Source organism: Bactrocera tryoni, chromosome 3, assembly GCF_016617805.1.
Source record: "Bactrocera tryoni isolate S06 chromosome 3, CSIRO_BtryS06_freeze2, whole genome shotgun sequence".
NCBI lineage: Eukaryota > Metazoa > Arthropoda > Insecta > Diptera > Tephritidae > Bactrocera > Bactrocera tryoni.
This window is the reverse complement of record NC_052501.1, coordinates 78,649,923-78,661,614: the sequence shown is the minus strand read 5'-3', so window position 1 is coordinate 78,661,614 and position 11,692 is coordinate 78,649,923. Positions and strand designations below refer to the sequence as shown.

At 37.8% G+C, this 11,692-nt stretch overlaps 1 protein-coding gene across 2 annotated transcripts; it reads right to left on the bottom strand.

Annotated features, from left to right (window-relative positions):
• Nucleotides 1–1,022: 1,022 nt before the first annotated feature.
• Nucleotides 1,023–11,686, bottom strand: LOC120770051 (histone acetyltransferase KAT6A). 2 transcript variants are annotated; one of them, XM_040097169.1, is made up of 8 exons: nucleotides 11,596–11,686; nucleotides 10,339–10,879; nucleotides 9,935–10,263; nucleotides 9,784–9,864; nucleotides 8,402–9,672; nucleotides 8,054–8,273; nucleotides 2,774–7,475; nucleotides 1,023–2,450 (listed from the first exon to the last, which is right to left on the bottom strand). In XM_040097169.1, exons 2-8 carry the CDS (start codon nucleotides 10,870–10,872, stop codon nucleotides 1,122–1,124), a joined length of 8,466 nt encoding a protein of 2,821 aa, XP_039953103.1. In that variant the 5' UTR covers nucleotides 10,873–10,879; nucleotides 11,596–11,686; the 3' UTR covers nucleotides 1,023–1,121. The 2 variants fall into 2 exon arrangements, with proteins under 2 accessions (XP_039953103.1, XP_039953104.1); XM_040097170.1 differs by having other exon boundaries at nucleotides 8,402–9,669.
• Nucleotides 11,687–11,692: the final 6 nt, after the last annotated feature.

The following is an 11,692-nucleotide window of genomic DNA, read 5'->3' as shown; positions in this document are numbered from 1 at the left end:
GGCTGGTGAGCCAATACAAGCAATTTTCCATGCATTTATTATGAACAACGGCTGGGAGAGCCTTCAGTGACTTCAGCGAATTTCGATTTTTACGCTTTCGCTTCGCCAGACAAGCTTTTCGCTTCATCAACAATTTGGCCACTCTAATAGACATGCATATGAAGATCAAACGAGTACAAACGCACTAAAAAAAGTTGTACTAATCTAGTCGAGATAAAATTTGTATCCATTCGATTTGCGTGCGTAGTTTAAATAGATCAGTCTGGGTCAAATTTGATCAGATGGGATAGGTAGGTGATAATAGTGTCGCCCTACGGTGCTCTCAATGAAAATATTATGCGTTTTGTTGTTCGACATTTTAGGTTTAGTACCTGATGGGTTCTAAAGGTTTTGTATCGGAATCGGGAGATGGAGCTGGGCACACGCAGTGGAAGTGTGGAGGCGATTTCTCCCCTTGCATACCTCCAAGCTATCATAAAGTGCGCGGTACGAAATCGGTTTAAAACTAAAAACTTATGTTGCCCAGCAAAAAAATGAGGAACTTCTAGCTTTTTTAGGACAGGTTCTTTAAGGTTAGGTTCTTTAATTGGAAGTGATTATTTTAGATTCCGATATAGTATTGGGTACCGGATCTTTTGAACGGAGTAGTGGTTTATAGGTTTGAATTTTTAAAGTTTAAGTTAAGGTAAGAGGTCTGTGGGGTATTTGAGATGTCCTGATTGCGAATATGAGTGCAAAAATTGTCCATCGTATAGTTAATTTTGTCAATTTAGTAAATGGTGGTAGTTTGACCTCTACACCACTTGACTAAAACACAAAAAATCCTGAAATCCTGAAATTTTTACTATAATTTTCAGTTTTAGTAACCCGACATTAGCAAGAAACATCCTCTAACATCACAGTCGCAAAATCGTGTTATCGATATTACATGAAGTGTTTCACCTTAAACTCTTCACTTTCGATAAATAATAAAATTGACACGCGTATGTTTAATTGAATCATTTATTTTATTTGTTACGAAATATACAATTATAGAGTTTGTATGTGTGTATATATGTAGGTATGTATGTACGTATGTATATAAATATAAACTTTTAAGCATTCACTATACACTAAATACTTTATCTTCTCATAGCCCCGTTCAACGATAAATATGGGGGTGGATAAGTTGAATACATCGAATTCTGTTGTGCTCGCTGAATGGCACAGGCATCAGGATATTGCGATTGCATATTCATAACCCCCATTTGCATTGGAATCTGCGAATTGGAATAATCGCCACCGGCAGCATAGGTCGGTGTGGCCGCCGCTTGTGGTGTTGTCATGCGATAGCCATTTATGGCGCCATATGGCGGCATCAAATTCGGACTAATGTGTACATTTGTGGTGCGACTGGTGGTCGACGATGTGGTCACCGACGATACGGCAATATGTTGCACCGGCGCCGATGCCGTATTACGTGTATTCCTATTCACATTTTGTGATGTTGCAATCGGTGCAATATTCATGTTGCTCGAATAGTATTTATGATATTGCAGTGGATTGATTTGCGGCTGCAGCATATTGGGCGGTGTGCCCAAGCTACGATTTTGCGTCACCAATAGATGTGGTGGCGGTGTCATCGAATTATGCGAGACTGGATGATGCGGCGGTGGTGTCAAATTCACCTGACCAGCCGGTGAAGTGTTGCATGGCTGTATGTCTAAACCATTTGTTAGCTGTTGTAATTTCGAGAGGCTACATAGATTGCCGACTTGTGTTGGTGTGGTGCCGGCATTCGATGATGACGATTCAGAGACATTATCTTGTGCCAATTGTGTGTCACCATTGCCGCTAGAAGAGCTCGCCGAAGGATCGGGACTGATATGAATGACACCGACACCGGCACCACCGCCATTCGAATTGGTCGCCGCCGATGAGGCCGGTACGGGTACACGTGATGTGCTCGCCTCGTTCGGTGCTAAATTATTTTGTAAATAGAAACTATTTACGGCACATGCTGATGGTGAGGACTGATCCAATGTACGTTGATGTGGACTAGATAACGAATGTGAAGTGTTACTAATGGCCATACGTTGTGGTATTGCTGTGGGCATGGATACTATGTCATAGGAGTTGGTTGCATTCGACGAGTAGTTTTGTATGTTTGGTGGTATGGATGTTATATAGTCAATATGCATATTTTGTTGATGATGATGATGACCACTGAGCTGTGAATATTGTTGTTGCATATTATGTAAATGTTCTTGCTGTGATTGCAACAGATTTTGATTTTGATTGACGCTCTGCTGTTGCTGTTGTTGTTGAGAGACATTGACCGCAGCATTAGTGGGTGGCGTGCTTTTCGGCTGACGATGCTGCTGTTGCTGATTGCTGCCACTTGTATTACCGCCACGTATAGACTTTGGCGTGGTTGCACGCTGATTCGAACTGCTGGCCACCAATTCAGCCTGAATCGGAAACGAAAAAAGTAATATAGTTTAAATTACAAAAAAACAAAAATTTTAGTAATATCAATAAAAAAAAAAAAATAAGAAAGAAAAATATTAACTTCGGTTGCATTGAAGCTATGACGGACGGATACAATTTTAGATCGATGGCTCAAAAAATAAGGCACTATGCTAGTTCGCTTACATGCAGACAAGCGGATGGACGGACGGATTTAAATATATGCATGCTTTATAAGCTCTTCGAAGTTTGGCATTTGGCATTTGGTGAACTTCTAACCTCAAATTTTAAGCTACTACCAATTAATTATTAATTTTCTAAATACCTGCTGATTGACTTTTCGACTTTGCTGGCTATGCTGCTGTTGTTGTTGTTGTGAGGTTGTAAGCGAATTTAAGCCCTGAGCGCTGCTCGACGGCATATTTAAGTTGAGATTAGCTTGTTGTTGTTGTTGAATGTGTGAAGTTTGTATGGCCATGTGCATTGGTGTATTTCCCGAATGGCTTTGCATCGAACAATCAGAATATTGTGATTGTTGCTGTTGTTGTTGCTGCTGCTGTTGCTGTTGCTGTATGTGCGGCGTGGTAGAAGGTATTGGATCGGGCGTATTTTGTTGTATATCACTGCCAATACTCGACGGCGAATCCATATTCATCGGCACAGTCATGCCGCAATCGTAGTGGTGCAAATTACTCGCCGAATGATTCGACGAACCGGAACTATACGCCATCGGTGTGGTAATATCTTGTGCGGAGCTTTGTTGTTGTTGTTGTTGATGCTGCTGTTGTTGTTGTTGGTTGGCCGCATTGTGTGCGCTCAACTTAACCTTGTTCTCTTCAGCGGCATTCAAATTGTTATGCTCCCCGCGCACTTTTTGACCGCATAAGGCTTGCTGTGCGAGCGCATTACTGGGTATGGGTATGGGATTGTAAAATCGCGAACTAGCGTTAGGCAAGAGATTTAACGATTTGATGTGTTGTGTTTGGTCTGTGGACATTTTATGGGATTTTGATTGTATATTATTGCATTTCTGACCGTAAGCGGCCGTTTGGGGATTTGAAAAGCCACAATTATGTGAATCCTCACGGCTGCCGCTAAAGTTTTGACTATTCGAATTTGCACTACTCTTAGACGCATCCTCCTTCTTGCAAGCGCTCATTTTTCTATCACTCTTCAATTTATCTTTTGTATGTTGTTGTTGCTGCTGTTGCTGTTGTTGCTGCTGCTGCTGTTGTTGCTGTTGCTGCTGTTGTTGTTGCTGCTGCTGCATATGCTGATGGGCATGATGCTGTATAGCAGATTGATACAAATTCTGCGTAAAATTGTGCGAATAAGCCATGCTTGTGGCCAAATCTTTGAATTTATTTTGATTCTTATGACTGGCGGCGTCTAATGTTGACAAATTGTAACCATAGTAGTCCCATTGCCAATACTGTGGCGTATTTGCATAATTAGGTATTTGATTTATGGCAAACGGCGTGGCAATCTTATTCAGATCCATTGAGTTTTGCATTTTCTGATGCTCGGCAGCGGCGACTGCGGCCGTGTTGTAGGGATTCTTCTCATGCAAGGATAACAAGGCGGCATCGGTGCTTTTATTTGTTATAACTTGTACTTGCTTGTCTTCTTCCTTTATCTTTATGTCTGTATGTGTAATTATGGATTTTTGTTTATCTTTAACGGTTTTCATAAACGAAGTGTTGCTGCTTGCATCGATGCGTCCGGTATTTATGGCGTTAGCATTTGATATGACAGCTTGGTTGGCGGTGCTTTTCTTAACAGCCGCTTGCATATGTGCACGCTGCAATTCCAACGTGGCGGTTGCAGCGGCCGCTGCGGCGGCTTCATTAATTTTTTGTTGTATTTTCAATTTATTTAGTTCGCTGTTTTCATGCATGTTGTTTGATTGGGTGTAAATCTTCTCCTTTCTTTCGACAACTGCATTATCTATGACATTTTTGATTTTCTTCTCATTGATTTTGCTCTCGGCCACATTATCTGCATATGTTTTTGTGGGTGGCGATGCGGTTTTAATATTCATGATGGGTTTAGTTTCAACAAGCTGATCAGTTTTGCAGATAATCGGCGCTTCACTTGTTGTTGGCTTAGGTATTTGCAGCGGAGTTGGTGGTGCAACAGGTGCAGTCGTAGCTGTAGTGACGGCTGTTAGCGCCGGTGTCGCTGTTAATACCGGTGTGGGTGCAATTACAGGTGCTGCCGCGGTTGATGTGATAGTTGGCGGAATTGGCGTTGGTGCGATGAGTGGCGGCGCCGTCACAACAGCGGCCATTGCTACAGCTGGTGTTGCTGTGGTGAGCGTTACTGCTGCAGCAGCCAATTGTTTTGTATCGGGTCTACTTTCGTAGGTTTCTTTATGTTCGTCATCCTTGCTACTTGTCTCGGTCGTAAGGCACGGGGAATTTGCACAATCTTCTTTTATTGTTTGTTTTGGTGAAATTTGTGTCACCATTTTTGGCGATGCTTCATTTTCAATGCATTCTATTTTACATAGTGGTTCCTTAACAACTATTGTAGTTGACGGTGCAGGTGCTGCCTCTGTTGTGATCGGCTCAGTTTTGGTGGCAGCAACTGCATTCGCATTAGCTTTGACTTCGATTTCAGTTTTTTGTTCCATATTTTGTAGGTTACTTTCTGTAGGTGTAGCAGCATCTTTAACCACTTCATGTGCAATTTTTGGTTTATCATCGTTGACATTGGCAACGGCAACGGCGACTGGTGTTGCATTTTCGCTGGTGGCACTTACGCTTTTAACGTTTACTTCGTCTTTTTGCTCGTTTTCATGCTCAAGCGGCGGCTTTTTATTTTCGTTCAAATTCAACTTTGATTCTGCTGTGGCAACAGCGCTGGTGTCGGTATTCTCCACCATTAATTCCGCAAATGTCTTTTTTGTCTTCTTCGCTACGGCTTCTAAGACTTTTTCATCGTTCCCCGTTGGTAACGTGCATGTTTCGGATTTTCCTACATTAAACGGCGCAGCTTGTTGCATCGGCTGTTGTATTTGTTGTACTTCTTCTGGTTTCTGTTGTTTTTGTTGCGGTTGCTGTTCTTCTTTTTGTTCAGCAATAGCATTCGGCGCGACGCAATCTACAGCGATGTCCTTTACTGCTGTTTCGGCAGCGGTGTTACGTGCTTGTTCTGCATTGTTTTTCGTTTCCTGCTTGCTTTCCTGTTCTTGCTCTGGATTGTGAGCTTCGCTGGTTGCACTGGCATTTTTAACGCTGTTGGCGTTACTTTCGTTGTACATATCAGTGGTTTTCTTCTCAATGCTCTTCTTGCCTCGCAACTTTGGTACGGTTGTTATGGGCTTATCATTATTACAATTTTTTATTGATTTATCTTCAGTCGACTCTTCTACTTCCATGCATTCTTTCGCCGCTTCAGATTCGACTATAGGTTCAGGTGCTGGCTCTGGTTCCTTTTCGACTGCAGGTTCGGGTTCAGGCTCGGTCTCAGGTTCAATAGCCATTTTCTCTACCAAACTTGTCTCTTCTTGTTTAATATTCATCTTCAATTCATTTTGTCGTTCAAAATGTTTTCTCTTATTGGTGGACACAATGGGTGTGCTTTGTTTACGATTCGCTAATCTTTGTGCGCGGCTGGTTGGCTTGTCATCTTCTATACCCATACTATCCATCGCTTCAGCTTTTGTCTTCTCCGCAACAACAATTGGTTGCACAGGTGAATTTTGAATTCTGCGTCTTTTTTCAGGTTTATGGATGATTTCCGGCTCGTCAGCCGTCGGCGCTGAAATGCTATCATCTCTGCTAAGATGGCGTTTGCGTGGATTCCTCCTAGCGACTTCTACCACAACACTTGTGGCCGCTTTTGCGTTATCACTGTTCGTTTCGGCTTTTGGGGCTACGATTTCGTGCAGCTTAATTTGCTCGGGTACGTCTTGATTCGGCGGTTCGTTGCTTTCGTCTATCACCTCATGCATGGAGTTTTTTAAATCCGTAGTAGTGTTTTTTACATGCGCGGGCTTACGCTTGTGAAAATTTAGTTCTACGGTTGCGCTGGCGATTTTATCTTTGCTGAAATTGGACAATTTACTTTTACTACTTTGCATGCCGCCACCGCCACCGTCATGCGCATTCGTTTCCTTTTTTATAAAATTTGCATTGTTCGCAATCAAAGAATTCGATTTTCGTGATCTAATCCGTTCGATAGCGGTCTGATCGGACCGCGTGGAGCTGTCCAAAAAACTTTCTTCAGACGATTTTGTGCCATCGCCAGTCAATGATTTGGACAATAGCGGACTCCAGCGCAAACAATCCGTCTCTAGCGGTATACGCTTGGAATTCTGCAGTTTCTTATAGTGTGATATCACTTTCTCCCAATCAACCTTGATATTGATTTGGTAACGTATGTCGTCTTCATTCTTACGCAATTTAATAAAATTCAACAATTCAAAGGCCAATGCTATATCGGAAACGGTCAGTCCCGTTTTGTTGGCAATATCTTTGAAGGTGATGCGTCCATCATTTCTGTGATTGTAAATATATTCCAAAATTATTGATTTCCAGTAAGAGAAATATGACAGTCTGCCTAAATCGGATAGCGGCTTTTCTGGTGTGCCAACTTGGCCCTCTTCCCGACTGAGCAGATAACTAAATTCAATGAGGAATCTACCGAAACCCTGCCTTTGAAATTGTGGCATTGTCAATATGCATGATACATTAAACTTCTGTGCGCAATGTTTCTCCTTCGAGAAATAGCCAACCAAATGGCAACCCTTCTTATCGTTTTTGGTTAAGATGTAAAACAAAAACGGCTCAACATCGTAGTAAAGTGTTTTATGATCCAGAAATAGTTTGGCCAGCAAACATAGATTTTGACAATATATCTTGTTTATATTGCCATCGACCTCAAATACCGATATATCGTTATGACGATATATTTCGGTACCTGGTGGTTGCTTCCAAAGACACTTGTTTTGATGTCGATCCAAAACAGATCTGCTCTTTGTATATTTCAAACAAAATTCACACAAATACAATTTGGGTAGCCTACAAAAGAAATGTAGTTATAAAGAAAATTAAAATATGCTGAGGAAATTAAAAAAATATATATATAATTATTTAAAAAAAATATAAAAATATATAAAAACAAATATAAATATATAAAAAATAAAAGAAAAAGATAAAAAATATTTAAAAAAATACTAAAAATACAATAAAAAATTATAAAAAAAAAGTTAAGTCATATAAAAAAGACAAAAATAAAAACAAACAGTACAAAAAAAACAATAAAATAAAAATAAAAAAACAATAAAAATAAAAAAAACAATAAAAATAATTAAAAATTAATAATAAAAATAAAATAATTAAAACGAAATAACAGCAATAAAAATTGAAAAAAGAAAATTATAAAAATTAAAAAAATATATAAAATTAATAATAAAAATTAAAAAAAAAATTATAAAAATTAAAAAAAATTATAAAAATTAAAAAAAAATATAAAAATTAAAAAAAAATATAAAAATTAAAAAAATTATAAAAATTAAAAAAAAATTAATAATTAAAATTAAACTAAATAATTATAAAAATAATAGAAAAAAATAAACAAAATAGAAAATAAAACATACCTGGCATATTCTTGTGGAAAAGGACTCGAATACCAGGTTTCAATATGCCACTTTCCGATTTCAATTGCCGATGGGCAACGCTCTTGTGTTGGCCCAATATTGGCATTGGTTAGCGCGTTTAAGCTTTTTAATTCCGTTATTTTCTTTGCAGCATTCTCGCGTATCTTCTTATAAATTGTTATATCACTCTGTTCTACGCCATTGGGTAGTGGTTGATTTTCTATAAGACAAAAGTACAAGCATGTAATGACATACATATGTATACAAAATAATGTTATATAAGACTAATTAACGTTTTTTTTATTGTTTTTTTATTATTGTTTTTCTGATATTATATATAATGCTTACCAAATGGATTCTCTGGATACAACTCTTCGTATTCGACCTTCTCGTTGGAGGAACTTTCTTCGTTTGTAAAGGGCTTTACGCCTCTAGCGTAATTTGTGTTTTCCATCATTTGATACTTGATTACGGTGCTTTCATTCAAATAGGGCACCTCATCGTCATCGCTCTTATAGACGGTACGTTTCGTATCCAGCGGCGCAGACTTGAGTGTGGCTACTTTCTTTTTCTGCACTTTTTCCACAGTTTTTTTTGCACCCCGATTAGCAACGGCTTCTGCCGATGCTACGCTAGTCTCTGGCAGGTCATCCTTTTTATTAACAGTTGTTTTTGCTGTACGCTTTTCCATTTGGTCTACTTCGTTGCCAAGACTTTGTAATGGCTTGTAATTCATTTGTTTGTTTCGCGTGTTTATCTCATCGGGTACTAAATTCTTATTGAAACCAGTTAAGAGATTGCCACACTTTTTTAGCGCAAAGCCATCTGTTTCCATATTTCGCGATTGTGAAAATATGTCAACACGATTTTTGGCAACGGCAGCAAAACCCCAATGTTCATCTTTTATTTTGGTATTTTGTGACGTGTAATTTTTTGCTGGTACATTAATTTCTTTCTTAACTGGGATTTGTGAAATGAATATATTTGATTTGGAGTCACTTTTATCCGAGTCACAATCATCGTCATCGTTTTCTTCATAATTATCCTCTTCATTGTCGAATTCGGAACTATCACTGCTACTCTCACTCGAATCGGAACCCGAACTGCTTGACGAACATGAACCCGATGATGTACTATCGTCTTGATTGTCGTCATCAAAGTCCATATTATCATCTTCATCGCTATCGCTCGAAGAACTTGAAGATGATAAATCTGATGGTGTTTTCTTTTTTGTACGTTTCGTATCGTTCGACGATGCATCCAATTTATTAAGGAAACCCGCAAATTGTCTACGTTGTCTAAACATTTTCAAATGCGAATTATGCGCAATACTCTTTTGTAAATTCTGAGAAGATTTAATAGCTTGACTTAGGGAAATGTCTTTGTACATTTCTTTGGAACCTTCATATTTCGAAAGTTTTGATGTTGTTGGATTATTGTCTATTTCATCTATAATTTGCCGTTTACATGACATTCCTGCCATCCCACCCATGCTTCGTTTGTCCTTTTGTTTGCTACCAATCCATTCTTTATGCCGTGTGCCAGCGTGCTCAGAAGTTGAGGGCGTCACTGATTTGCCACCTCTGGTCGCTTTGCATATTTCACTAGTTGATTGACTTCTGAAATAAAAGCAATTTAATTAATTTTGTTAACAAATATTTTAGAGATAACATGACATTACAATAAAAGAGCGCAAAATTGTGGAAATCAAACTCTAGCTTTTCGCTTACCGGTATTTAACTGTTTCCAAACTTTTCTTCGTCACCTCTTTCTTAACAACATCAAAATTTTGTAGTATGCAATTGTTGCACCTGAAATGTATAAAATTTCAATATATATATATATATACACATATTAATTATCAAAGTTTCTCAAAAATACCTATAAGGATGTTTGGGCTTTTTATCTGGTACCGTGTCCAAACATGTTAAATGATACATTTTCTTGCAGGCCGAACATTCCAGCAAACAGGGTCCCCGGTCGCTGCATGTGCAAATACTACATTCCGCGCAATTTTTACAATACCATATGGAACCTTTAGTTACTAGCATATACAGTAGCACATATGATTGTGATTTACACTTAGCCGCTATATTTGCGCAAGTCGTATGTAATGACATGCCACATTTTTTGCAAGAGCTCAGAGGCTCAGGTATACCATTTCTATTTTTTTGTGCATCACCGGAACAGTAGGAACAATTATCGTCACCCTTTTGGAAAGAAAAAAAAAACAAATGTCAGTTAAAAAAAAAAATCAATATTACTACTTAGCAATTTGTACTTACAGTAGTTACGGTCACCTCCAATGTTGATGACGATTTTCGCGGTGTAGTTAGTGATCGCCCCTTTTTGTATAATTTTCCTTCCTGTACAAGAAATCCAGCATCTACTGCTTTTCTAATAGAACTTTTTATAATTGCTCGAAAATCAACATCGGGACCAAGATCTATGTTATTAAACTTTTGTATATAATTTTCAATTGTTTTTATTGTTGATCCCTCGCATTCACCCAAATCATGCACGGCTTTTGCAACTATCTTACACAAATTACTATTTTTCTCTATTTTAATACGCCTTTTTGCCATAGGCGCTTTATAGGAATGTAGTCCTTTATTATATACTTTAATTACGGCACCCGACTCAACCGCTTCTTCTAATTTCTCTGCTACGATATCTTCATGAAATTTGTGATGACTTCCAATCGCTTGACAAATGCGTTGAACGCTGGGCCTTTGTTTTTGGGAACGTATTTTTGAAATCGCTTCCAAAATCCACTGCTTCCAAGTATCAAGACTAATGTCATGAGCGGATTCTCTCATTTTGTATCTGCAATATTATTGATATAACAAATTAAAATAAAATTTACTCTTATTTTCAGTAGAATTATTTGCTCTTAGAAGATGTTAGTTTTTCTGTTTTGTCCATATATAGTTTATTTTGGAAATCTGCCTAAATTTTGTATGCAATCATCATTAGAAAGAAGTTAAATAATAGATTGACACCATTACAAAAATTGCACTACGTATATTATGAATGTATGTATATGCATTTGTTTTTACATTTGTTTATATGTATATACATGACATATTTAATAACACAAGTGTTTCGACAGCATTGCATTTGCACTTGTGATTTGCTAGCAAGATTGAAAATATACTTATAGGTATGCTAACGCGTTTAGATATTCCTTGTACCGGATGAGGTAGTATGCACATAGTATATAAATATGTATATACTGATGTAGGTCACTAAAACTTTTCACAAATCAAACAACTTGAAAAAATCAAACTGCATATTTTTCCATATCAGGTTACATGTTTCTTAAATATATAGGTCGACGTATTAAAAATTGAGCGATTTTTAACAGCTTAATAATGAATAAAACTGTTGCTGGTACTAACTTGTAAAATTTATTACAAACCAACCAAAAGCTACGAAACACACACTTTACGTACACAAAAAACGATATTGAAGTGTTTATCTCAACCTTCTTTTTATAATATTTTGAAAGTAATATTGGAACACTTATATGTTTTCTATACCTTATAGATTTATAAATTCTATCCCAATGTTTTTATATGTATAATAAAACGAATCTTCTTAGAATTCTGGCACGCCAAGATGCGATTTACTTATGAA

What these genes read in the sequence shown, in the direction of transcription:
- LOC120770051 (XM_040097169.1), bottom strand. Translation starts at nt 10,872, where the DNA reads ATGAGAGAATCCGCTCATGACATTAGTCTTGATACTTGGAAGCAGTGG. An exon ending in GTATCCAGAGAATCCATTTG is followed by an intron (nt 8,274 to 8,401) that starts GTAAGCATTATA and finishes TTTGTCTTATAG; the next exon opens with AAAATCAACCACTACCCAAT. An exon ending in TTTCCACAAGAATATGCCAG is followed by an intron (nt 7,476 to 8,053) that starts GTATGTTTTATT and finishes TTTCTTTTGTAG; the next exon opens with GCTACCCAAATTGTATTTGT.